The 26,908-nt window shown below is 57.7% G+C and overlaps 2 protein-coding genes across 2 annotated transcripts; both read left to right on the top strand.

The window, feature by feature from the left end:
• The first annotated feature begins 1,200 nt into the window (after positions 1-1,200).
• Positions 1,201-9,575, top strand: LOC135989089 (ras-related and estrogen-regulated growth inhibitor-like). Its single transcript, XM_065635646.1, has 4 exons — positions 1,201-1,349; positions 6,067-6,123; positions 6,768-6,841; positions 7,428-9,575. Exons 1-4 carry the CDS (start codon positions 1,253-1,255, stop codon positions 7,908-7,910), a joined length of 711 nt encoding a protein of 236 aa, XP_065491718.1. The 5' UTR covers positions 1,201-1,252; the 3' UTR covers positions 7,911-9,575.
• A 7,522-nt stretch (positions 9,576-17,097) lies between these two features.
• On the top strand, positions 17,098-26,544 carry LOC135989088 (SITS-binding protein-like). The gene is made up of 10 exons (XM_065635645.1): positions 17,098-17,553; positions 19,382-19,553; positions 20,533-20,740; positions 20,847-20,997; positions 21,436-21,633; positions 22,065-22,333; positions 23,498-23,634; positions 24,990-25,111; positions 25,831-26,010; positions 26,265-26,544. The coding sequence occupies exons 1-10, from the start codon at positions 17,098-17,100 to the stop codon at positions 26,436-26,438; spliced, it is 2,067 nt and encodes a 688-aa protein (XP_065491717.1). The 3' UTR covers positions 26,439-26,544.
• The last annotated feature ends 364 nt before the right edge of the window (positions 26,545-26,908 follow it).

The raw sequence follows: 26,908 nt of genomic DNA, 5'->3' as shown, positions 1-26,908 counted from the left end.
AAGCGGCGTAGGGACACGGATGTCACGAGAGGCTGGTGCGGACAGACACGTGAGGGACGCACGTGCCAGCTCACCGCGGCGGGATGGATTTCGGGGTGAGGTCTGTGTGCTCCCCAAGGACACCCCAGGGACACCCGGCCAGTCCCTGGTTTATCCCGGGCCCCTCTGTGCAGCCGGAGCTGTGCCGATGTCCCCTGCGGGTATCGGGGATGTTTGCTTTCCACACGTGATATGGTCTATAAATATCGGGCGGGTTTCGCGTTACCTTGAGCACCATCCAGGGCAGCACGGATGGTTTGTGCTCTGCTGCGAGCGAAGTCACCTGAGATGGTCAGACCCGTGCCAGGGACATGACTCAGACCCGCGGAGAAGAGGCAGAATCCCCAGCACGGGCATCGGCCGCTCCGCACCCTCACTCGGGGCTCATCTGCTGGAGTTTGCGGTGCTGCTGTCACCCATGCATCTGTGCCACATGGACAAGCTGTGTCCCAGAGTTTGCTGAAGACGATGAAGATGCTGCAGGTGTTTTCCCTTCTCAGCACTGTGTACACGCTTGTGTAAAGACACACAACCCTTTGCTCTTAGCACGCCCATACGCTGTTAATCAACAACTTGCAGTGCTGCCGCACCGAAGCACATGCAAAGGTTGGTTCCAGGCCTAGTGTGCAGTCTTGGTGCTTTGATATCGACAGGTCCTTAGTTGCTGATGGGTGCGGAGCCGGGATTTGCTCCTTCCCTTGCTGGTGGCCAAGGCGAGGGCTGGGTGCTGTGCGCCCCGGCCATGCAGAGCTGGGGCTGCTGGGCCTGGCAGGGACTGCACTGTCCTGCAAGATGGGCTGAGGGGCACGGCCGGGGCTGGGCCAGCTTGTCTGGCACACACAAGTGGCCGAAGATGAAACGGTGATTCCCTGCAGGGCTGTGCGGGAGGCAGCACCTGGCCGTGTTTCCCAGCCTGGGGGGCTGCTGCACTTCTCTGCTCTCCCCGCTTCCAGGGAGCAGCTGTCCCGCCCGGAGCCGCTGGCGTGCGGGGAAACTGAGGCACGATACCCGAACCGCCCGGCTGGGGCTGCCCGACCCCGGGGGCCGCGGCTCCGCGGGGAGGAGGAGGAGGAGGAGCAGGAGGAAGAGGTGGGCGGCAGCCGGGAGCCGCCTGCACCGCGCCGGGGCTGAGCCCAGACCGGCCCCCGGGGCGGAGCCGGCGGCGGCAGCGGCCGGCGGAGCGGGGAGCGCGGAGCCCCGGCCCCGCTCCGGGATGAGCTTCCCGCGGCCCCTGCGCCGCTCCGTCAGCCTCAGCCCGGCCCGCACCCTGCGCCTCGTCGTGCTGGGGCAGAGCGCCGTGGGCAAGACAGGTAGGACGGGCGTCCCCGGCATCCCCCCGCATCTCTCCAGCATCCCTCCGGGGTCCCCCGGCATCCCCCCGCATCCTTCCAGCATCCCCCCGCATCCTTCCAGCATCCCCCCGCATCCCCATGCACCCCCCCTTCCTCCCCCCGGCATCGCCCCGGAACCCCGGGTCTCCTTCCCCGGGAAGGGGGTCGAGACCCCCGGGTGTGCAGCCGGGGCTGGGGCTGGTCCAGGAGCCGGGATGGGGAGGGAGTTTCTCCGGGGCAGCAGCAGCATCACCCAGGGGACCCTCGAGCCCATTCGGTCTCATGGCACCGAGTTTCCCCCCTCGAGTTTTCGCCGTGGGCGCTTTGCAGCCTTGGGCTCGTACCGAGGGGGTTTGTGAGCCAAACCCACCTCTGTCCGTGCAGCAAGCCCCGGGCTGCGGGTCGCGGGGGGATGCTGCTGGCCGTGGGAGCGTTTGGCACCGAACGCTGAGCCTCAGGTTTGTGCTTTACTGGGCACTTGGAGTTTGCAGCTGGTTTTCAGCGAAGGGAGCGGAGTTTGCAGAGCCTTGTGTTGCCGTGCTGGGTTTGGTTTTCCTTTAGGAAAACTCCCTTTCCCGGCACTTTGCTTAACTCTCCCCATCCGCCGGGCTGGGGATTTGGGATGCTGAGCCCAGAGCACCTGAGCTCCCTCCTTCACCCCAGCCCTGCCTGGATCATCCTTCCCCTTCCCAGGGATCATCTTCCCCCGTTCCCGCTCCTCCATGCCGGGCTGTGAGCACCCAGGGGCGCAGGCGGCCCCGGCTCTGGTTCTGCAGCACCCAGCGTGCCCGGAGCGGGGTTGCTGACAAGGAAATGTGCGTGTCCACGCGGCTCCGGCTTGTTTTTATTGCAGGGGAGCAGTGATCCACGCAGAGCTTGTGGGGACACGGCCAGGGCTGCTGTGGCCTCGGGGACAGGGCGATGTCCCGCTGGCGTGCTGCTCTGGAAGAGGCACAACCTGTAAAGGCGCTGCAGCGGTGGCACCTCCGCCGGGCTCACGGTCAGCAGCTTTGGTTGTCAGTGCCTTGAAGTTGCGTTTCCACATCCCGTAACCGGCCAGCCGCCTGCCCGATGCTAGTGAAAAATCATGATTTCCCTGATTAAATTAAAGGGAGTGGCTCCCAGATCTCAATTAGCAGCCCAGCACCGGGACGCAGGAGCACAGGAACGGGGTGTACCCGGCGCACCAGGGAGTCCACGCGTTTGGCCTCGCGGTGCGTGCGAGCAGACGGAGCCGCCAGCGAGGGTTGTGCGGAGCGCCCGGAGCGCTTGGCTCGCATCCCGCCCGGCCCCAACAGCCGCGCTTCCCCCGCTGGCGAGTCCAGCCCGTGCGGAGCGGGGCCTGGGGGCCTTGGGCCCCTCCTGCGGGCGGGCGAGGGGCGGTTGTGCCTCCTCCGTGGGGTCGGCTCATCCCCGGGGGCTTCAGCGGCTCCTCCAGCGGGTTTGGCCCCGGCAGCCCCGCGGCGGCTGCTGTGACTGGGCTGGGTGTCCCGCGGGGCTGATCTGCAGGGTCTGCCCCGTGTCGGTGCAGCTCCACGGGTGCCAAGGCCCTTCACGGGGCTGTTTTGCTGTCCTGGGGGGGCTGTGACAGTGACGTAGATGATGAAATGGGGGCAGGGGGAGGCAATCGATCCCTCGCTCTTGCAGAGGGGAGCGGGAGCGTGCCAGGAGCGGGGAGCAGCCCCCGGGAATGGCAGCCACGCGATGGCCCCGGGCTGGCAGCCACCCTGGCGCAGGTCTCTGTCCCCTGGGCTGCTGTCCCGCACGTCCTCCCCTGCGAAGGGACAGCGTGTCACCCTCCCCGGGTGCTGTGCCCCCACTGCTGGCTCCCGCGCCAGCCGAGCCAGGGACAGGGACGCCTCAAGTGCTTTCCCTGCCCGGCGGGGCGGTGGACACGCACCCGGGCGATGGACGTGAGCGTCTGGGCTGAGGGACCCGCCTGGGAAACGCCGGGAAGGAGCCAAAAGCATCGGTGGCATCGCTGGAGCTCCCGCGGCGGCTGGGGGTGCTGGTCTCCAGAGCAGGCTGGGGGAGTGCGAACAAGCAAAAGGGCTGAAAAACCCCACGGTTCTCAGCAATGGTTTGATTCTTTGGAGCAGTCTGTAAATCTTCAAGATCTGGTGATCTGAGGTCGCAGATCCTCTGAGCGGGGACAGGTTTGGGTGAACCCCCTCGGTACTTTAAAGCTTTAGCTGGGGCTGTGTAAATCACCTGCTGGACGCTGTAAATCCAGCATTATCTGCTGTCTCTGCGGTTGCTGCTGGCCAGTGCAAACCGGGCTGGACTTCAGAGGAAAGCTCTGCTTACAGCTCCCAACGCAAGACAAATGATGCTGCCGGCCCCAGGGATGTCACGCAGCAGCACCAACAGCAGCACGTGGGCTCGGTGTGACCCTGGGGGTGACCCCGCTCCCAGAAACATCCCGTAGTCATTCCTAGAGACCAAACCGAACAGGAAATTAACCCTGTGAGCTTCGGGGCTCTCCAAGGACAGCCCCTTCTGAGGTTACTTATGTTCAAGATGGGGAAAAAAAATACTCCTTATAAGGCTGTGCGGCCGTGCTGACGCTGTTGTGCTGCAGCCACTTCTGCCGATTGGCAGCTTCCCTTGTGTTCTTGCGCTCCGGCCAATTTTTAATCAATTTAATTGGCTCCTCGTCTCGTACAGCACCATGCGCTCTGGCTTTGGGCGGCTGCCTAGCATATGACACAGAATCAGGTGCTTTCGAGAAACTGAGCCCGACTTGTCTTGCTCTCCCCTGATAATTTGGGTCATCTCTTTGAAGATGCTGCTACTTGCCTCCTGCGGGATCCTCGGTTATCTCCGCAGAGCAGTTTTTGCTGAATTACACACTTGTTCCATCAAATCCCTTCTCTGACGGGCAGGGTTGGGAACCCAGAGGTGGTTTGGAAGGTGAGAGGGTGGTGGATGCCCCGGGTGAGAGGTGGATTTGGTGGGGTTCGTTCTCCCTTCACACTCCTGCCGTTCCCCCCCTCCCACTGCCGCCTGCTCAGCAGTGTCCCCATCCCGTCCCCATCCCGTCCCCATCCCGTCCCCATCCCATCCCTCCCGGGCTCTGCTCCTGCCTCGCTCTGGCTGCTTTTGTTTTCCCCGTTCCCACTCATTTTCTACCAATTTCACTCTCCTGTTGCCTTTCCGAGCCGGCTCTCAGCCTCTCCCTCCTGCACAGCCTGTCCATGCCCATTAATGGCATAAACAGCTCCAAGGGCTGAGCATCCCTCCCATTAGCCGTGCTCCTCAGCTCTCGCGGCCTCCCAGCCGCGGGTTTCTGTGCCAGAAAATCACACCTGGGCATCGCCGATGCATCTTTAGAACAGCTGTGCTGGGAGGACGTTGCGTACAAAGGAGCGCGCGGGGAGTTTTGCTTTGAGCCGATGTATCTGCAGGACCAGGCGTGTGGTTTGGCTCCTGTTGTCACCCAGGGTGCCGGCGCGGGGACGCCGGTCCAGCCGTGGTGCCGGGGCGCTCGCCATGTGCCGGCTCTGGAGCAGGGGACTGGGATAACACCTGTGGGTTTCGTGGCCCTTTGTCTGCTTTGGGGACATTTAGCAAGGCTTGGTGCTGTTAGCAGGAGTGACAGGTTCATTCTGGCTGCCTCCCTGCCCCGATCGGACCCGCAGGATTTTCAGCACCTCCAAATCGCTTCATTGCTCAGAAAGCCTTTGCTTTTTCCCCGTTTCCCGTTTCTGGCCATTTCCCAGCTGCACCGCAGCTCCGTCTGCTGTCCCCATTGCTGGAAATACCCACACAGAGACCTTGCACCATGGCAAAGCTTTTGCTACCCCTTACGGAAAATTCTAAGGCGTCTCTTTGATTTTTTAAATTTGTTTTATTTCCATGCAGTCCCCGGAGAGCTTGCCCACGGCCCCAGCACACCTCACCCAGCCCGGCATTACTGTAATTTGGGCTCCGTGTCTCCCGGGCTCTGGCGTAGGGAGATGCGGTAATCGGATCAGAGGTTTAATTGTCCATGTTGCGGCTGGTCCTGCCTTGCCTTGCCCTTGCAAGGAGGAAAAACCAGCCAAACGATGCGATCGCTGTGGGGACGCCGTGCCAGCAGATGGATGGGCAGGGAGGTTTCTGCAAAGGGGCTGTTTGGCCGGGAGCCAGACTCCATCCAAGGATCAGTCAATAGCGTTACTCCTATTAACGGTGTAAAATCAGGGAAGGATTCTAGGGGGAGAAAAAATACAAATCAGCCTTAAAAAGAATTTAATCGCTAAAGTGAACTCGCAGTGGAGGTCGCTGTCTCCTGAAATCAAGTTCTGCAGCACAGCTAACCAAGCTGATTAATGAATCCATCACCGCAACGAGATGAAATATTCGTGTTTGGTGCACAGCAAGTAAAAAGCCGTGCAACACCGTTGGCTTTGGCAGAGTTTTGCTGTGCGGTGTGTCCACCTGGGGCTGCAAACTTCTCGCTCCCGGGTGTCCCAGAGCAGCTCCCTGCACACCCATCACTAACTGCTGGTTTGCAAGCGGGGAGCCCTGAGGCGAAGCCACCAGCCCCAAGTCCCCAGGGCCAGGTTTGCAGTGTCCCTGCTGGGGTGTCACCTCCTGGCCCCACACGGGCCCTGCCGGGGCCGGGGCGGGTTCTGCTCGTCCCTCCTGCCTCCCCCAGTCTCTGCAGTTCAGTCCGACAGCCCTAACTGGGTTTGGTGTGGTTTTTTCCCAGCGTTGACCGTCAGATTCATCACCAGGAGATTCATCGGAGACTACGACCCAACCCTGGGTAGGTCAAGTCCTTTTTCTCGCTGCCTTGGCTGCCGCTGGCTCAGCCCGGTGCCCCCGGTGCCCCCCGCGCCGCTCCCGGCAGAGCCGACCCTGCCCCAAACTCACCTGTTCCCTCCTCGAGCAGCCCGGCAGCGGCCGGAGCCAGCAGCCCCGGCACCGCCGGGCTCCTGCAGCCCTTTTGTCTTTTCTGCTGTTTCGTCAAGGCAAACTCTGTTGGGGTGAGCCCTGGCGCTGCCTGGGGGGCAGCTTTTGCAAGGCAGGAGGAATCGCGGCCACCGGAGCAGCGCCTCCCTGGCTTCTGGGGTCTTTTTTGGTGTTTGCATTTGGGTTTGAGGTTTTTTGGGCGCTGAAGTCCTGTCCCTGCTGACGTGTCCCGACTCGCTGGCTGTGCGTCCTTCTGCCCAGCTCCCGCCGTCACCGCTGGGCTGGGACGTCGGGAAGTGTCCACGTTTCTGTAACGGTTCGGAGGGGACCCGAGGGAACGGCTTGGTGTGACCAACACCCCTGGGGAGGCCACAGGGCTGCAGGCTGCAGCGGGTGGAAATCGCTGTCTCCTGCACGGTTCGTATCGAGGCCACCAGGGTTGTCACCTGCTGCCCGGGGGCTTCTGCCACACGCGCTCGTCTGTCTGTCCTCCCCCAGAAATGATCTACAGACACGTGGCCGTCATCGACGGGGAGATGGTGCATTTCGAGATCCTGGACACGGCGGGACAGGTGAGCTCAGGCGGTTTTGTGCGCGGCTGACCCGGGGAAGTCCCAGCGGGGTAGCGCAACAATCCCTGCTCTTCCACCAGCTTCATCTGTTCTATCCGAAATACTGACTGAGACGTGTTTATCTCAGAAAAAGGATGTTTTGGAGAGTTTGTGTCTCTCTAACATCAGTTACAGTGTCGCTTCAGCTCAATGTTTACTTGCTCGTTACTAAGTTGTCTTTTTATATTTGTTGTATTTCCAAGTATTTTCTCCTGACTGCTGTGCTTTGAAGAGTACAGTCTTCAAGCATGGGATTACCAGATGAAATGTTTCACGTAGACGAGGTGCTAAGGGACGTGGTTTAGAGGTGGACTTGGCAGCGTTAGGTTAACGGTTCAACTCGATGATCTTAAAGTTCTTTCCCAACAAAAATACGACTCTGTGATTTTGCCCGACCCACAGACTCCTGCCCCGGGCTCCCTGCGCTGCGGTGCACAAGGGCCAAAACCCTCCCGGGAGGGGGCGACAGGTCCCTCGGGAGGTTCTCTGGGTGGCACCCGCGGTGCTGCTGTGCAGATGTTGGGGCTCACACGTGTCTGCCCGGCAGGAGGAGGATTCCCTGCAGATAGAGGAGAAGATCAAGTGGGGCGATGGCTTCGCCGTGGTCTACTCGGTGACGGACCGCTGCAGCTTCGACGAGGTGATGCGGCTCTGCTTCCTCATCAACCACCTCCACGCCAGCCCCAAGCGCAGCGGCGGCGACCAGCCGCCCATCGTCATCGTGGCCAACAAGAAGGACCTGCAGTTCGACAGGATGGTGTCCACGGAGGACGGCGAAAACCTCTCCAAAGCCTTGAAGCTCCCGTTCTACGAGATCTCCACCCGGGACAGCTACGAGGAGACTGTGGTGGTGTTCAACAGCCTCTACCAGGAGCTCATGAGACAGGGACACTTCTCGCCGGGCTCCTTCAAGAGGAGGACAGTGTCCAAGCTGATGGAGAAGATCCCCAAGATGCAGGGCAGCTCCACGCTGAGCTCAGCGGGACGGAGCCTCAGCTTTAACTCCTTCAGGGACTACATCCCCGAGTGAGGGACACGGGGACGAGAGCGGCGGCCGAGCCGGGACCGAGGGACACGTTGTTCTGCCGCGAGGCCACCGCGGCGGAGGAGCAGCTGGTGGGGCTGGAAGGTTCAGAGGTGGGGAGGGGGGGCCGGGGTCCAACAGCCTTTAATGCCCGCGGGCTCCTAGAAACGGGCTTTGTGTCAGCAGGTAGATGTTCTTTGGCCGGCTCACCCCTTTGCTCCCTCCTCCTCCTGGAGAAGGTCGCTCGTGGTGACTCCGGTGTTGTTGGGTCAACCCATGCGGGCTCACGAGTGTCTCAGTGGGGATCAGACCCCACACAGACACGTCTGTATGGGTTTCCCACCCCGCTCAGAGCACTCGCTGGGTCTGCGTGTGCCCCAAAATGTGCACCCATGGCACTGGGGGAAGCCTGCAGGTCACGCTGGCTCCTGAGCTGTCACCGGCCGGCCTGTCCTGGGGGCAACGGCCGTCGCTTCTGCAGCCCGGTGCTGCTGGGGGGTCGAACCCCCGCGACTCGCGGTGGCTGCTCAAAGCCTTCCCAGCCTGGCCGGCCGTCCCAGGGCTGGTCGCTGCCCATGTCCTGCCCCTCAGAGCCCCCAGACCCCTCCGCGCGTGGGTCGGGGGTGGCGGGGGCTGTCCCCCCGCTGCCGCCGCCTGGTGCCCCCGAGGAGCCGGGCCAGCCCGTTTGTCCATCCGCAGCCACCAGCGTCCATCTGTCGGAGCCTGGGGCTGTGTTTCTGTCCTGGTTTTGTGAACTGGAGCTGCTGATGGAGGAGCAGACCCCTGCAACCCCCAAAGACGCCCCCAGGCCCCCACACGCCCCCACAGACCACTCCGGACCCCCGCAGCCCCCCAGGCCCCCATCCCTGCCCGCGGGGCAGCTGCAGGGCCCCGGTCCTCCCTCCGGCTGCTTGCGGGCTGGCACCCAGGGCACGTTTAAAAGCAAACCAGACATAAAAAAACCAAACCAAAACAAATGCCTGTTAATCCCCGGCTTTTCTAAAAAATTGTTTTTTAACCTTTCAGGCCCCTCGGCACGCTCTGCTTTAACGACCCTGTAAATAAAACACTGGCACAGGCGGTGAAGGCGGCAGATGCGGCTGCTCCGTCCCGGCTGGCGGCTCCGTGCTCGGGGTTTGCGGGGGTTTCTGCCCCGTGTCTCATGTCTCCGTTTGGCTCAGGGCAGCTCCTCTCCGAGGGGAGGCAACTCCACCAAACGGCATTTCTGATCCCGCTTCTGCATCCCCGAGGAACAGCGTTCCCGGGGCAGCTTCTCACCCTTTGCCCGGCGGCTCAGACGCGCGGGTGCAACGGGGCTGATACCGGGAGGTGCAAATGACGCTCCTTGCAGGGACCCCGTTGTCTGCTCACTAGGTTTCCTGTCCCCAAAGGAAAATCGCTGCGGCCTGAGGATTTGCCTCTTTGCACAAAGCGTGTGCGGGAGCAGGTCTGCAGCAGGCGCATCACTCCTCTCCCGGTGCACAGCGCTGCGGCGCCCTTGGAGGTGAATGTGCTGGAAGACCTGCAGTGCCTGCAAGGTCCCGGTCTGATTTTGGGCTCGGGGAAAGCTTTGAGACAATTATTTGACATTTCAGTCTCTCACAGCGTCACACGCCCACGTCGCCCTGTAGTGACCTGTTGCATCGTCTGCTGCTGCGTCCTGTGACAATAAAAGCTGTGTTGGCAACTGCCTGTGATGCTCTCCTGCCCGCGGGGCCGGGGTTATTCTGTCATGCCTGGGGAAGCAAGGGCTGGGGGTTTTGTTTGTTTTAATTTTAGTATTTTTTATGGCATTCCCCATTGGGGTTTTGCAGTCTGGCAGCTGGAGCGGGAGGTTGTGGGCTGGAAAGACCGGCTGTGATGAGCACATCGCTTAAGTTCTTGCTGTCTCCAGGGCTTGTCCGAGGGACCGTGTTTCCTCGCTGACCTCCAGGCCAGTGCTGCAATGCTGGGCACAGCAGAAACCCGTGTTATTTGGGAGTAATTATTCCAAGTGATGAATGAGAGAAGCAGCTTGTGAGCAGAACACCGAGGCAGCTGCCGGGACCAGCATCCTCCGGCACTCTGGGAACGGAGCAGCGCCCGGCACAGCGGGGATTGCTGTCCTGAATTAACCCCGCGGCTTTTTTATAGCACCAGGAACTGGGGCAGGTTTCTGGGCAGCAGCTCAGTGTGGTGCTGCCCACCCTGCAGCCCCCTCACCGAGGCCGCTTGGCCCTGCTCGCCTGCTATAATTAGCAAGAAACTTCATTTGTATCAGGCTCAGCTGCCTTCAGAGGGGCCAGGGGGAGCTGGTCAGGGCTGCTAATTGCTAATTACTGAAAGGCTTTATTGGCTCTCCTGGGGGAGCATCTCCCTCAGGCGCACAGGCTGGAGGATGCCACGTCCGTGGGGGTGGGATAGGGCTTGGTGGGGATGGTCCCTCTGCGGGGACTGGGGATTAAAGGTGCCTTTGGGGGTGATGCACTGGGACAACCCCATAAATCCTAAATTCCTGTGGTGGGGGCTCTGCGGGGCTCCAGAAAGAGAGGAGGAACAACAAGAAGGAGAAGGTCTTGCCTTCCTGTGCACAGAGCTGGCAGCTGATGGGGCTGGGGACAGCAGGTTTTGCAGCCCCACGGGGGTGCTCGTTTCTGGAGGGCGCCCGACCTGCAGCCCCCTCCTTGCTGAGAAGAGCAGTGCCACTAAAATAACGTTTCAGGGGATCTCTGGGGTGGAAGCCAGGAGGGTGGGCGGTGGTTTGCTTTGCCTTGGGGACCCTCAAAACAAACCCCAAACCCACCCCTGGGGAGGACCAGGGCTCAGGGCAGCCTCACAACCCACGCCGGAGGGACAGTGATGGAGCTGGGGTGTCCCCTGCCGATCCCTGGGTGAATGTCCCCGGGTGCTGTTGGAAGGGGCCACTTCTCGGGGACACGTGGGTGTCCGGAGGGTTGTCCCGCACCTGGAGGCCGCCAGTCCCTTGAGCCCCGTGTCTGGGCTGTGGTGGCTCAGCTCCACGAGACAAGCTGAAGAGTTTTGGTCTCATCATCCCAAAGGCATCTCGAGGGCAGGGATTTAATTTGGCGAATGTGTAGGCTGCAGATCTGCTGACCAGATTTCTGGGAAGCTGGGAAGAGGCAAATAGAACTGAAACATCTTCCCCCAAATCTCCTTCACCCGCCAGGCGCTCCCAGCCGCTCTCTGGCAGCTCGAGCATCCCTGTATCCCCCCGGAGCCCCGGCTGCGAACACCATCGCCGCAAAAGCAGAGGGTGTGTGTATCGCCTGGGCTGAGATCGGTACGTATAACTATTTTATGACTTTTTTTTTCATCTACGTTGCTCTCAGGTCAGGCCCTCCCGAGCAAGACGGGGCAGGAGCTCTTTGCGCTGATGCTCAAGTCCTCATGGTACCTGCTCCCGTGCTCACACGCTCCATGTGCTTTTGGAGACCTGCCTCAAAAATTAAGCCAGTTATGGGGGCTGAGATTCAACCCCGGCAGCCAAAGCCTCACTTGGAAAGATAAAACCAGGCTTAGGCAGGGATGGGTAGGCTGGTTTCGGAGGGAGGTGCAAGCACCTCTTAGCAAGGGGTGCAGAGCCAGGTGGGGTGGAGCTACTTTCTCTTTGCAGCTGCAGCTTTTACCATGTCTTGTGCTTTTCTTTTTCTTTTTTTTGTGTGTGTGGTTTTTTGTTTGTGTGTTGTTGGTTTTTTTTTTTTTTAATAAAAAATAGAGAGTTTGGGGTTTTTGAAGGCTGTACCTGGAGGAGCAGCGTGTGGACCTGTCCTCGCTGCAGCCACAAACCTGTTCCCGGAGGCAAAGGGGGGAGTAGAGCTGCGGCAACATCTGCCAAGCAGGGGCTGGTTTTAGACCCCAAATAAGTGCAAGCTCTCCTCTAATGAATTACTTTGATTTAAGCTCAGAGCAGAAAAATTGAGATCGTCTGGGTGTTGCAATGTTTCCTGGCTTTAAGATGCCCGACCTGGGGGCTGCTGTGTGGGGGGGTGCAGGAGGACAAGTGCCCGATAAGGGTGATTTTCCTCGGCACAGCTGGCTCCGCTCTCCCAAATCAGCAATTTTGGGTGGGTTTTGTGAGCCCGTTGGGCACCTGGCTGGGTCCCGGCCCCACCGAGGGTCTCACCGCCCTGGGTGTCCCCCAAGAATCGGGCTTGGCCTGGGGTGGGACACGGGGCACCCTGTGCCCGCACGCAGCTGCTGGGGGAGGGACCGCGCCGCGGCTGGGCTGGGGGTGCCGAGAGCAGCGTGGTGAGCACCGCGCCGAGGGGAGACAATAGGCCCGAGCGGTTCCCAAATGCCGTTACTATTTATATGCCCACGCTTTCAATGCGAGTCCCGCTGCTCGTTTTATTGCCATTATAAATAGCTGCCAAGTTGCCTGGGAGTTCGTGGAAATTCGGGATTGCTTTCCAGGGGGAATCTAGGACTGAGATTTAGGGTTTTCAGAAATTATGCCACCCTTCTTTTTTTTTTTTTTCTTTTAAACTCTTTAATAGCTTAACTCTAACAACAAGCATAAGGCACAGGGAATCCCAGCCCAGCCAAAGGCTTTTGCTGGCCCTGCAAGGAGAGGCTGGGAACTGCAGCGGGGAGAAAAGCCGATGGAAAAACCCCACCGGAGCATCAATCCGCTGCTGGTTCCTGGGGTCGGTGCTCGAGGCGGCTGCTCCAGGTCGGGCACCAGCGGATGAACCGGGGGTAGGTACCGCGGTGGGGGCAGGAGGACGGTACATCCCTGCTCCCGGGCTTCGGGCAACTTGCTTTGGCTCATCGCTGCATCTCCTGCCTTGTATATAAAAGGGAAAAAACCCTGTTTTTTTGGGTGAAGGCTTTTAAGGTAACGTAGGATCCATCCCCAGAGCGAGAGCTCGGCCGGAGCCTGGGATGCGGCTGCTCCCCCCTTGGCAAAACTGAGGAGAGATGCCAAGTCCTGGAACTGTTTTGCTGCTCCTGCCAATTCGCTTTTGCTCTTATTTCTTTGTTGTCTTTTTTTTTTTTAATTTTAATAATAATGTATTAAAAGTAAACACGCATCCCCAGCCAGGCTGGCTGTCCTGCTGGGCAGCTGGCGCTGCGAGGCTGTGGACCAATACTGAGGGTGAGGGCTGGTCCCCTCCAGGGCAGCCCTGTGCTCCCGCCCCTGCTCACATACACCCCGAATCCCGGCAGCGCTTCCTGCTCTCGGATTGTCTGGCCGGCCTGAAAGGTAATGGCAGGATTTTTAAAAGGATGCAATATGTGATTTTCAGGGCATACTGCAAACAAAGTTTCTCCCATGGGCTTATATCCCACCGAGAACGAGACTCGGTGCCTGTTTTCTGGGTGTCTCACCAAAAAGCTTCGATTCTCAAGCTCTGCGTATTGATGCTGGTGGGTTAACTGTATTTTCCCACCGACCCCAGCAAAATCCCTCAGGGGTTTGTAAATCAAAATCTCTTCCGCATCCGGGGGCTCAGGAAGCTCCTGCGGATGTGAAATGGGAAACTCGAGGGCTTTTCAGCCCTGCAAAGTCGGGGAGGAGGAAAAAAATGCCCCATTCTGCAGAGGAGGAGACTTAAATCTGTAAAAAAACCTCTGCAAGAAGAGGGGCAGGTTGGCTTGCTGGCAACCAGGCAAAATGCCCCCAAAATGTGTTTTCTCCTGTGACCAGACAAGGAGAAATGGTTTTTTTTTGGCAGTTTGAGGGAACTAACGGAGCTGAACCGGGGCTTCCCACTGACTGTGGGAGCGGGTTGTGCCGTCGCTTGTGAGGGGCAGGAAAATGGGTAAAACCGTTCCGGCAGCCCCCAAACCAAGGAGCTGATGAGAGCGGGGGAGAGGGCTCAGCCCAGCACCCCCACACTGCCGCCTGTTTGCAGAGATGGCGAGGGGCCCCATTTGGCAAAACATCGAGTTGCTGAAACCTCCAGCAGGCTTTTTCCCTGGCGTGCAAGGAGGAGGCTTGAGCTGCTTTTTAAGAAAAGCTTTCTAAAAATCCCCCCGTTTCTCTGGGATCCCAGCCGGGTGCAGCCCCCCCGCCCCACAGCATCGTCCCCACCACACTGGCCGTCCCTGGGTTTCTCTAATCCTGTCTGGATTAACTATTCATGGCCCCTCCGCCCTCCCGCAGCCGCGATTTCATCATGTTCCGTGTGACAGAGCTTTGCCTTGAGCTGCTGCTGCCAAGTAACCCCATCGGCCCCCCCCTGCCCCTTTTGGGGTGAGGAATGGGGAATTGCTGATCCCTGTGCAGCTTTTCTGTATTTTGGGGCCACTGTCGTGTCCCGTCCATCCCTCTGCCCGGGACTGGGGGGTTAAACCCTCTGGAGCACCAGGGACCGCAGCCCCAGCTCCAGGGTGGTTTTTTCTGATCCCTTCTGCCCCGTTTCCACGTGGTTTGCACCCAAACCGTGCTCCCACTGGGGCAGACGGAGTTACAAAGCCGTGTAAAGAGTGTGGTAAATCCCGCTCCCGTGATTTGCTGGGCTCGGGTTTGTGTTGTAGCTGAACAGCTTCGACTCGCCATGGGGTTTTATTAACTTCAGCTTGTTGCCTTTTTCCAGGTTATGGGGTGAGTTGAGCGGCGTGGTAGTCCCACGAGCTTGCCCGGAACTTTTTGGTGGAAGCAGCAGCCCTTCTTCCTGCTTTTTTAATGCTTTTCCCTTTATTTTTAACTAGTTTCTGGTTCATAACCTTGACGGATTTTTTGGGGGGGTCCTGTGAGAGCTGTGACCTCTTTCTTTAGCCCTTCACACCCAAACGCGTCTCCACCGCCTACGGCTTCGCTGTCACCTCTTCTAACCCAGAGGGAGCATTTCCCAGGGGATCCCCGGACGCGTTTTGGATGGACACCACTGGCCCCGTGTTGTCTGCAGGTTCTTGGTGAAGTTTTGCCTCATCCTTTCTCCTCCTCCTGGATCCCACTTTTTGTCCCCACTCTGGAGCCCCTGTGAGATGCTTGTCCTGATGTGATCGACCCATTTTCCCTCCGTCCCACCCTGGATATTGTCCCAGCTGAAATGAAAAGTTAATCCTGGAGCTGCCTGTGGGAAAGGCCCCTCCAGGGTTTATTTGGGGCACAGATGAGAATTTTTCTGGTGGATTCAGCTATCCTGAGACTGTCCCGAAGAGCAGCATCTCCTGGGGTGAGCGGTGCTTGTGTCTTGGGGTGCAGGGATTGGGCTTGGCGGGGTTTTGCCTGGATGCAGAACTGGAAAACTCTTTGAAATATCAATTTATCTTTTTTTATCTTGGCAGCCAACAGGTTGTGGTGTTGCTTGTAAAATCCAGCTCTTCCCTGGTGGGGGGGAACTCATGGGATGAGTGTGTGGGGCGCTGGAAAGTGGATGGAAATCCCAGATTTCCAGAGTTTTCTGCACCGGTGGGAATCACAACGGTCCCAGGGAGGCACTCGCCCCTGCAGGGTGCTTTGATTTGGGGTGCGGGCAGCACCCGCTCCTGCAGCCCTGCGGGTGGCCTCGGGGACCCCAGGCAGCTCATTTAGTGTGAGGCAGAAACAGGGAGAAAATCCCCCAAAATATAATAATAATAATAACCAAAAAAAAGCCAAAGCACCAGAACAGGGAGGCTTAGTGCTGCCACAGCTTTCTCGTGTGTGGATCTGCAAGTGTGTAGCAAGGGCTCAACCTGAGCCATCTCAATAATTTTGCAAAGAATCCCTTTAAAATCGTTCCCCTATAAATAAATGTGTGGGGTGCTTTTTATTATTATTATCTCCTGCCTCTGTTTCCAGTGTAACTACCTGCGGGCTCGTGCAGGACGCAGGGCGGGAGGGAGCGGCCGTGTCTGGCTTGGATAACGCTCCGGCTTACTTGGGCTCAAGTTCCCTCGGCTGGAAAGGTCCCTCCTGGGGCTGGGAGGAAAAACCACCCCAGGGAAAGCGGAGAAAAACCTGCAGAGCAAAACGTCAGGTCTTGAGCGCTTGGTCGTCAACGGCCACTTCTGGGGGCTGCTGGAGCAGCTTTTCACCTGCCTTTAGGTAAGAAATGCAGCTGCGCTGGCGCTGGGATGGGGGGGATGCGCTGGGGGGGTCCCCTGGGCTGGGACAGGTGACACCTGGCACCAAAAGGCGCTGGAGGAGGTGGCAGCGGTTGGGGCAGCCTGGGATGGGGGGACAAGCTGCTCCCACCCTCAGGTTGTCACCGCTGGTGGCCGCTTGCCCAGGGGGTGCCACCAGCCCGTGCCCGCAGGTGATTTTTGTCCCCGCTCTGTGCATTAATCAAACATTTTTAGAGGCGAGAGGGGAGGGGGATGGCAAAACAAGCAGTCCCTGGGGTGTTGCATTCCCCTCCTTTCTCCAACCGCTCCTGCAAGATGTTGGATTTTCCTGCACCCTCCGGCTATTTACTGCTGCTTGGCAAAGCCGCGTCGCCGAGCAAAACCCCAAAGCTCCGCGGAGGCTCCGGCGCTGCCTCGTCCCCCCGTGTCCCCTCCTGCGTGGGGTCCCACAGCCGCGGTGACACCGCGGAGCGGCCGCCCGCCGTGCCCCGGGGCTGAGCCGGCACCGCGGTTGTGGTTGAGCTGCCGTCGCCGAGCCCGGCGCTGGAGTTTGCCAAGCAGAGCGAGGCTGCAAAAAAGACTTCTCTGACCTTCCCGTTGCTGCAAAGAGAAAAGCATTGCAGCTTAGGCTTTATTAACGCCTCTTTTTCATTTTTTTTCCTTTTTTCTATTTTCTCTTCCATTTTTTCCTTATTTTTCCCTTTTTTCCTTATTTTTTCCTTATTTTTTCCATTTTATTTTCCTGTTTTTTCCTTATTTTTTTCCATTTTATTTTCCTTGTTTTTTCCTTATTTTTTCCATTTTATTTTCCTTGTTTTTTCCTTATTTTTTCATTTTATTTTCCTGTTTTTTCCTTATTTTTTCCATTTTATTTTCCCTTTTTTCCTTATTTTTTCTATTTTCTTCTCCCATTTCTTCCTTCCCCCCCATAGTTTCCATTTTATTTTCCCATTTTTTCCATTTTCTTTTTCTTTTTCCCTTTCTCTTTTTCCTATTTTATTTTCCCTTTTTTTCCTTATTTTTAATTTTCTTTTTCAATTTTTTCCTTTTTTTTCCTTTCTTTTTCCCACCCCCTTTTTTTTTTTTTTTTTTGGCTGTTCTTTCGGAGCACCCCAAGAAGAGGCTTTTCTCCCTCGCCCTGCTGCAGGAGGGCACAGCCGCCGCGCCCGTGCCGCCGCGCCCGTGCCGCCGCGCCATGCCGCTCGCCCGCCCCGCCGGCCGCATCCCCGAGGCCGTCTGGCCGTCGGGCTTCAGGGAGATGACGGAGCCCTGGAAAGGCGCCGTGGGCTGCCTCGGCGTCGCCGTCTTCTTCGCCATGACCATCGGCATCATCTGGTGGCAGGCGCTGGAGCAGCCCCCCGAGGAGTGGGTGCTGCGGGGCCGCGCCGGGGGGCTGCTGTGGGAGCGCCGGGGCGCTCTGCTGCTGCGGGCGCTGCCGGGGGGGCGGCCGGTGGCCGCGATCGCGGTGGGCAGCGTGCCGGCCGCGCAGCCGCCCCCGCCCCGCGACCGCTGCTGGCAGGAGCGGGGGCAGTTCTGCTACGCCTGGGAGGAGGACGCTGAGCTGCACCTGTCCCTCGAGCCCCCCCCGGCCCCCGCCACCGAGTGCTACAGTGTCCAGTGGACCCCCCTGCGCCCCGACGTCGTGCTGAAGGTAACGGGGACCCCCGCGCCCTCCTCCGAACCGGGGCGTTTGGGCTAAAACCAGGCAAAGTTGGGGAGGATCCAGCCCGCACACCCCATTTCCCAGTGTTGTCATGGGGTCACCCCCCATCTCCCAAAGCCCCCATAGCTGGGGTGGGAAAAGCACCTTTGGGAGCCTCACGCCTTGACGCCGAGCCCCCAAAACACTGGGGGGCCACAGCCATCTCCCCCCAGTGCCGCACTGGGAACCCAGGATGGGAGAACCACGATTCAAGAGATGAAATAAATAACCCCAGAAGATGACAATGACAATGCTGGCAGGTTCCTTCCAACCGCAGACACAAAGCGGCAGCTCTCTCGGGACGGGAGCCATCCGTGTCCGCTGCTGTAAACATTCACAGGGGCTTTTTATATCTCTCGTGTGTGTGTGTCCTTCCCAGTTTTCTGCCTCAGTTAAATAAAAGCAGGCTCTGCAAACGAGCCGAGGGAGGGGAAGGAAGCCCCCCCAGGACCGTGGGCAGCCCTCGGGGCAGCGAGGGAGCAGGACGGGATCCTGCGGGAATGCGGAGTTTTTCCCTTTCAGCCATAAATCGCCTGTTGAGATCATTTTGGGCTGGTGGAAATCGTTGCCTGAACCCGACCGCTGCACGTGGGACATCAGTTTGGGGTGGTCAAGAGTGAGACAGAATAGGTTTCTTTTTCCCACTTTTTTCAATTTAAAAAAAAACTATTGACAAATTTGATCCAGCAAAATGTATGTGTTCAGAACAGGCTTTCTTTCCACTCCCATCTCTCCTGGCTGGTGTAACCCGTTCAGCCCACACCTGGCACAGCTATTCTCAGCCTCCAGCGTTTCCACTTTAATAATTTACATCTCCCCTCCCTGAGCCAGACTTCACCTCCCTCTGCCCCCGCGGCAGGAACCAGCTCAGGGTGCTGGAACCGGGGCAAAAAAATTCCCTTTTCTTGAGCTGGGGCCATCCCAGCCGCCCCCGCAGCCCCGAACCCCGGATTTCGGGGAAGCCCGTCCCTGCGCAGTCACGCGGGAGGATAAGTCTGGCTGATCCCCCGCCTTGGCAGAAAGGAGAAAGGTTTGGAGGCTTCGAAGCGAAAATCGATTGTTTCTGAAAGGTGGCAGGTCAAGCATGGGGATGTTATTCAAGTTCATCTATCTAAAACTGGCAGGCTTTCGGGAGGATTTCTTGTGTTTATTATTATTATTGTTATTATTATTATTATGTAAACCATAATTTTTCAGGTTCAGGGTTTTTATTCCTGGGGTGGGATTTTTATATTCCTCCACCTAGCTGCACGTTGAACATGGATGTATAAGGGGGAAAAGGAAGAAAAATTTTTGTCTTTGGCTTTAATTAGCAAGTTAAGACTTTAATTAGCAAGTTAAGACTTTTTTTGTGTCCTTCAAGGTAAACAAAGCTCACAACTTGCATTACTGACTCGTGCTACTATTTTTTTTTCTCTTCCTGCTCTTACACCACTTGATAGCTTTAAGGAACCTGCAGGCTGAGAAACCAAGCGGTTAGACAGAATTTCAGCATTTTTGGTACCTGGAAGGCCAGCTCTTGTTCTTGTGGAGGAAAAACCTAAACCCAAGTATGTTCTGCTAGGTCAGATGCAGAAAGCGAAGCATGAGCACCCACTGCTCTGTGCATAAAACACCTGAATCTATGGATTTGGGATTTTTCTTCCTGGGAAAGGATCCGTCCCCGGACCGTGCTGACAACGCTGGGGTGACACGCAGGGGGTTTGCCTCTGCAAATCGCAATGTCTGTGTGTCCCTCCTCCCCGCGGCACTCCTGACGCTGCTCTCTCGGCCGCAGGATTGCTTCTCCATGGCCAACGTGTCCTGGTACGGGGGGCCCAGCGTCCGTGCGCAGCGCTGGCCGCTCAACGGCGCCGACAGCCCCGCGCAGCCCTTGGTCACCGGCGACCTCGGCACGAACCCCTCCGGCTACGGGCCCCTCCTGGAGAGGCTCTTCTTGGGCTCCACAGGTAACCATGTCCTGTTCCTCCAAACGCTGGGCTCCTCCATCCCTCTCCTCGTCTATAAAGCAATTAATTTAAAGGCAGGGTTGGTGTCTCTGAGGGTAAAACACCCAACGCATGTAGTGACAAGTGGCAGCGGGACAGAAGGGACGGATCCCACGCTGGCCGGTCCCTGGGGAAAAGGCCACGCTGTTAAACCTCAGTGCTCGGCTGCATCTGCAAGTCGGTGCCTGAGAGGAGGGGGTGGCCCAAGTCACCCCAGAGCAATCCCAGGCTCTTGGGTTTTTGTTTGTTCGGGTGTTTTTAAGCAGAGTTCAGTGTCCGTGGCTGCATCCTCCAGCTCCTCTGCAGTGGCTTCTCCCTGAGCTCGCGGGTCCCTGGTGCTGTGATGGGTGCTGGATGCGGGCAGGAGATTAGTGGCTGTTGGCATTTTCGGGTGGATATTTGGGCTGTTCTGCGGAACACCAGACTTTAGATATGCCCCCAAATTAATCAATCGATCCGCAGCTGCCCTGCAGCGGTGAAGCTGAAGCTGCTCCCTAAGCTGAATGCAAAAAGGCAAGAAATGGAGCAGACCATAGAACGGTCGGGGTGGGAAGGGCCCTCCCCAGCTCCCCCAGTGCCCCCCTCCATGGGCAGGGACATCTGCACCAGCTCAGGTTGCTCAGAGCCCCGTCCAGCCTGGCCTGGGATGTCTCCAGGGATGGTTCAGCCACCACCTCTCTGGCCAACCCGGGACAGGCTCTCACCACCCTCAGGGGCAACAATTTCCAGCCCTTGAGCAGCATTTTGGAGGTTACCAGGGAACAGCAGAGCAGAGAGTGGGGATGTGCTTGACGGCCGGATCTGTGGCTGGGACTGGTCCGTGGGGTCCTGGGACCGCTCAGGCTCTGCCCCGCACGTCCCTGTCCCCATGGCCACCAGTGCGGGGACAGTGAGGAGCCGGGCGCTCGCCAAGACCCCATTTCCCTCCTCTCTCCCCCAGGAGTGACGGTGACGGTGGCGCCCGACGTGCCCCTTCTCCTGTCCCTGGAGAGGGGCCGGCAGTTCTGCCTGGTGTCCCCGGCGGGTCCCGCGGCCCGGCCCCTGCGCTACCGCCTGTGTCTCAGCCCCGACGTGGCGGCCGCCGCGCGGCACACGGGCAGCCGGCTGGCGGGGCCGGCGCGGGCGCTGCCCGCCGTGGCACTGCTCAGGTGAGGTGCTCCTGTCCCCACGCTTGTGCCAGCCCCTGTCCCCATCCCTGCCCGGAGCATGTCGCACCACCACGAGGTGCAAACCCCCTTCTCCAACTCTTTCCAGGTCCCCAATCTGGCGATATCATGGCCCGGCGGGTTCGGCCGCTAAGATAAAGCGAGGTTTGCGGGCGCTGGCCAAGAGGCTGAAGCGGCACGGGCTGCAGGAGGGGGTCCTGGCGCTGGGGGAGCGCTGCACCGCCGTCCTCGCCACCGCGGTACGTCCCCTCCTGCCGCCACTGCACTGGACGGCAAACGGAGAGCTGCCGTTTGGTACCGTTAAATCACAGAATCGCAGGATGGTTTGGGTTGAAGGGACGTCCCCAGCTCCCCCCCTGCCATGGGCAGGGACATCTGCACCAGCTCAGGTTGCTCAGAGCCCCGTCCAGCCTGGCCTGGGACGTCTCCAGGGATGGTTCATCCACCACCTCTCTGGGCAACCTGGGCCAGGCTCTCAGTGTAAAAATCCCTCCGTGTAAAGTGCAAACACACCTGTTCTGTGGGGTAGGGGCTGTGCTGGTGCACTGGAGCTCCCCTCCCCGAGAAGGGACACTCGGTTTGGGGTCTCACCCCGTGCAGGCGGTGACACTGAGCAGCTGGTGCTCGGTGGCTTTGCCACTCCTAAAAAATCCACCATTTTCTGCCTTTCCCTGCAGGACCACGTTGCCCCGGAGCGGAGGAAGCGCCGGGACTCTGCCCACGGCTGGGACCCCTCTGCGCTCGCGCCGCTGCAGCTCGCCATCACACTGTCCCCGTACGCCAGCATCGCGTCCCCGCTCTTCCTGCGCTCGCTGCGGGACGGTGACACCGAGAGCCGCTGGCTGAGCCTCCCGCCCCGGCACGGGGGCTGCTCGGTACGAGAACCCCCTGCACCCCCTGAACGTGCTGCTCATCCCAAAACCAAAACGAAAGCTGAATAACTACCCGCAGAGGGACAGCCTGGTCCTCCGGCATTGGGCGCAAAGTGATGCCGGGGGCAGCAGATGTTCTCCTGTTGCATAGGGAAGCAGCTTTCAAATTTCCGCTTCCAAAAGATATTTTTTAAAGTTGCCAGCGTTTGAAAAATCCCTGCAGTTCCCATTAAAACAGTCACTTTAATTTGCCACCAACTTGGGGATTTTGGAGGGTCTTGAGCGTGAGCGCACACCTTTACGCGTTGCACCCCGGCGGTGCAAATTGTGGTAGGGCAGGACGGGGGCAGAGCAGGTGTCCCCCGGCCTTTCACCCCAGGGCCGGCGGGCTGTTTTTAGGGCTGTTTACTGGAAATGTTCGTCTTCTGGCGCAGGTCCCGCTGCTGAGCACGTGGAAGGGCCGGCTGTGCGCCCGGCTGAACGTCACCAGCGAGGCGGCCCTGGGCTGGTACCTGGCGCGAGCGCGGCGGCTGCGGCAGCTGCTGGGGGCCGCGTACGTGGCGGTGGAGGGTGCTGAGGGCAATTCCTTCCTGGAGCGAGCTGTGCCCCCTCCCGCCGAGCTGGAGGGCGACCGCTACACCGGGGCGCTGGCGGCGGCACTGGCGACGCTGGGAAACGCCACCATCATCAGCGCCGGTGCCAGGTGGGTGCCGAGGAGAAGGCGCTTTGCTGGAGCTGTGTGGTGCTTTAAATATGGCCTGGGTGATGCTTTAAATAGGCCCAAGGGATGCTTGATTGCATTAATGCCAGATGCAATAAAAACACACTTTGACATTTATGGCCGTTCAAGCTTCGGGTCGCTTGGAAGGTGAACCCCGGAGTCTTGGCCAAATCCCTGCCTTGGTAATCGCTTGCAGTGTCAAACAACTGCTGTTTTCTGACTTTTCACGCTTGCATAGCCCACAGCAGGGCTAATTTATTAATTAGCAGTTGTAACATGCCTCATAGACCCTTGGGTGAAAGGCACCAAAAAGCCACTACCTTTTTTTCCCCTGTTATTTTTATGTTTGGCAAATGAGAAGGGATACACAGGCTGCTGGCAAAATTATTTATTTCATGTTGTAGACAAGGCATTGATGGTAAATTGCCTGGGAAGGCAACTTCAAAATAGTTTATTTTCAGAGAAAAAGCGAAGTCTTGCACGCCGAGGTGGTGACGAGCTGGCAGCTGGTGTGGATGGTTCTTGGTCATCTACAAAAGCAGAGGGCTGGAAATGCCCCTTTTCTCACCGTTCTGGAGCCTGTTCAGGACCAAACGTTTCCTGGTGGACACTTTCCACAGCAGAAATGTTTCATAAGCCACCACATCAGCCTTCCCACCTCCCAGGATGGAGAACTGTCCCTGGGAGAGCTTTGGGGTGTACAGAGGGGTGCGAGGTCAAGGAGGGAACCAAGCTCTGGGAGGGAGCAGGCTCAGACTAAAAGTAGCCCGGGGTTAGATGAGCTCCAGACCACTTTTCAAGCCAAAGCTCATGGGGAAGGCCCAGATCTGATCCTTTTTTGGCCCCAGAAATGCTGTCTTCTGTGCCAGGCTGCTGCGTGGCGTGACCCCCCAAGGCACAGAAATGCCACTGGGGGGAAAAAAAAAATCACGGGGAAAATAATGTTTTCTTTTGCCAGACGGACAAAACCGCGGTCAGGAACGGCAGCGGCTCAACGTGAACCAGATGAGCACAAATGGGAGTGGGAGGAGAAATCCTCCCTGCGGGATATGTCCTATGGGGGTTGGTGCTGTGGCTTTGGGGAGCCCGTGGGGCTGACGGTGCTGCTGGAGATGCCAAGCGAGGCTTTTTTGGTGGTTTCCCCAGCTCCAGCCACCTGCCGCTGTTCGTGCAGATGAGCCCGCGGCGCGCGGACTGGAGCCACGCGGGGCTCAAGGGGCTGGTTCCCTCCGTGCTGCACTACAGCCTCCTGGGCTACAACTTCTTCATCCCCGACGCAGTAGGTAATAATTTTATTTTCGGCTTTTTTCCCCCCCCCCATTTCTGGCTTTCCTGCAGAGGTTTTAGCAGCAGTCGCTCAGGCCGGAGCAGCGCGGGAGGTGTGTTTGCATTAGGTGTGGTTTATGAAGCACGTTGCTCTCAGTACTCAATTTTCCACCATGCTGCCTTAATTGGGTCGAACATTTACTGGGGAATCAACTGAGGAACTGAAAACACAGTGTTGTACATTTTAAGAGGCAGCCCCAGGAGCAGGCAGGTCTCCGGGGATGCCCTTCGCAGGCTCCTTCACTGCAAGTGGGAGCGAATCCGCTGGACCTCATGGCTTTTCTGCAGCTAAACCCCCCCAGCAAAGCGCGGCAGGAGCCCCAGCCAGGGAACCGCCTGCCCAGGCTCCCGGCTGGGACGTGGATGTTCCCAAAACACCAGCAGCCCCGCTCCAAGTTGGCGTTTCTGCTCCAAAGCACAATGGCTTGAGGAATCCTTATGTTGAAGTGTTATACAAGTCAAGAAACAATCCTGTAGTCGGGGCCAAGCAGCTCGTTTTTCCCCTCTCCTCGGAGGTTATTTGTGTTTCACTCGTGTCCCAAACACAGCAGCTGCACGTGGAGTGTTGGATCTGGAGAGCGGAGCCCCAAAGACAGCCCTGGCAAAGCGGGTTGTGGAGCAATTTTTTAAATTTCCCCTCTATTTTTAGCCAGTTTTTCTTGGAAAACAAGGCTTAGGCAAACATGGTATGACGAAGGGACGGTGAACCCCTTGGCTTATCTCAGCCGAGCTGGACGGGAGCAGATCCCCTGCACGGGGGGGCTGCGGCTCCGTCTGCTGCTGGGGCGAGGGGTCCATGCGGCTGTGTCACCCCAGCTGTCCCACCCCCTTCTGCCCTTCACAAGCCCCTGCTGGTGTTTAAGGGGAGAAACCGAAATCCCCTGACACTTCCTCTACATGTTATTACTACAATTAATTCATTAGTGACACTCTGCTTCGCCACCACTCTCCACTACCAATTTGAAGGCATCCATGTTCCCATCACACTTCATCTTTGCACATCAAAGCAGCAGGGAAGTCCAGCATTTTCCTAACACTTTTCTTTGCAGGAGAGAAATCCCTTTTTACAATGTTCTGCCAAAATTTAGAAACTCCGGAGACACCATCCCCAGCACATCTGGCCCCAAGGTGGCCAGAGACTGGTGTTGGATTGACATTTGCTGATGGTGATTTAAGGAATGACGCTGGACTGGGGATAATCCAGCTCCTTTTGCGATGGGGAACATGTCCTGCCCGCTCGGCGAGTGGGTATTTGGGGCTCTCCGCACCACGAGGTGCCCTCGAGCACCTCACGGGCTCCTTGTCCCCGCAGGAGGGTCCCTGGACAGTGACACTGCGGGGGACCCGGAGCTGTACGTGCGGTGGCTGCAGATCGTGACGTTCCTGCCCGTGATGGCTTTCGGCACGCCGCCCTGGCTCTGCTGCGACGCCTGGGTACGTACCCGGGGTCCCTGATGTCACAAACACCCCCAGGAGCCATTCCGGACCCTCCTGGGGAAAGCCGAGCCTAAACCCCTGTTCCTGCTGCCCACAAAATCCTGCTCCCTGCCCCAGGTTGCTGCACGCTCACAGCAGCAGTTTTGCTGCAAAATTAAAGTTTTTGTGGCTTTATACTTCACGGCTGTGTGCAACTACGGGGCTGGTATCCACAACACCTGTAGAAATGACAGAATCATCGCACGTCTGTCTCCCTTTTGCTGATGGAGTTGTTTAACTATAGTTTGATCAAACAGTCACTATCTACAGTAGAGTGAAGCCTGCAGATGCACATTCAAGAGCTTTTTAAACCGTTGGAGGTTTTTTCCCAGGGATGTCACCTTTAGGGCAATAAAAGGGGAGAGTGGTTCTTAAAACCGAAGGCTCAGGGAGAAACATCATTAAATCTCTTTGCAAACAGCAAAAGAGTTCAGTGCTTTGGTTTGGGACATCACCACCCCTGTGGGTATCGCTGCCAGCTGCTGTTCCCAGAGTTCATGTCTAAATGGGAATAAATACCCTGTATCAATTCTCTTTGCATTTTGTTAGCTGCCGTAACTCGACCAGGACATCTTGATTCGTTAATTTCTCTTCCCAAGGGAAAACATATATATATATATATATATATATATATACATACACTTTTTTTTTTTTCCCTTTCTTCCTCCATCCCGCAGGTCCTGAACCTCACCCGCCAATGCATCCAGAGGCACCGGGACCTGGTTGTGCCCCTCATCAGAAAATACAGCGAGGAGTGGCTCAGCTCGGGGTCCCCCATCTTCCGGCCGCCGTGGTGGCTCAGTCCCACGGACCCAACCGCTTTCACCATCGAGGATGAATTTCTCATTGGAGACGAGGTAGGAAATGTGGGGACTGAATGTCCCCGAAGGGTGATTGGGGACAATTACCTGCACTCGTCTCTTTGCATCCTCCCTGAGCTCGTATGGAGGTTGTGTGAAAACAAAGCGCTGATGGGACCCTGTCAGCTCCTTCAGCTTTGCAATTTATTCAAAATGAAAAGTCAACAAGACTATTTTTGTTTGTTTGTTTTGTTTTGATATATACACATACATATATATATGTATGTGTATATATCTTTTTTTTCCTGCAGGTCTTGGTTGCCCCGATAACAGAAAAAGGGCAGAGGTGGCGAGACATCTACCTGCCTGGCGCAGGGCAGGTCTGGACGGACGCCCGCACCGCCCGCACGTTCCACGGCGGCACCGTCCTCAGGAATTACTCCGTCGGCCTCACCGAGGTGCCGTTTTTCGTGAAGACCTCCTGAACTCGCAGGCTGCCGCGGCCTTCGGCCTGGTGACCTCTCAGAGCAGCACTGGCTGGGATGTGCTCGCTCTTCCTCGAGACTATTTCAGCCTATTTGCACTTTTCTATGAACCTTTTTTATTATTATTATTTCAGCAGAAGTTGTTTGACTCTTTTGTTACTCATCGTTATTCTAAAATAGTGGAAATACAGCTTTGGCACAAACATACACCCACGTGGAATGTTGTCCTATACGCTCCCTGGGTTTTCCTGGTGAAATGTTTGTGTTCTTTAAGATGGTATTAGCACTCCCATCAGTGACCCCAAAAGACGGGTGTCTCAAAAACATTTTCCATTAAATATTTGGTTTTTTCCCCCCCGGTCAAGGCCTGCTGGCTGTCTATTTAACTCCGTATGTAGCAGAGGAAGTGTAAACTTCTCCACAATAAGCCAGAAGCCGTGCTGAGGGTATGATCTTATTGCTAATTACCT

This window comes from Caloenas nicobarica, chromosome 5 (genome assembly GCF_036013445.1).
Source record: "Caloenas nicobarica isolate bCalNic1 chromosome 5, bCalNic1.hap1, whole genome shotgun sequence".
NCBI classification, from domain to species: Eukaryota; Metazoa; Chordata; class Aves; order Columbiformes; family Columbidae; genus Caloenas; species Caloenas nicobarica.
Note: the sequence above shows the minus strand (reverse complement) of the source record. Positions and strands in the feature narration are given on the sequence as shown.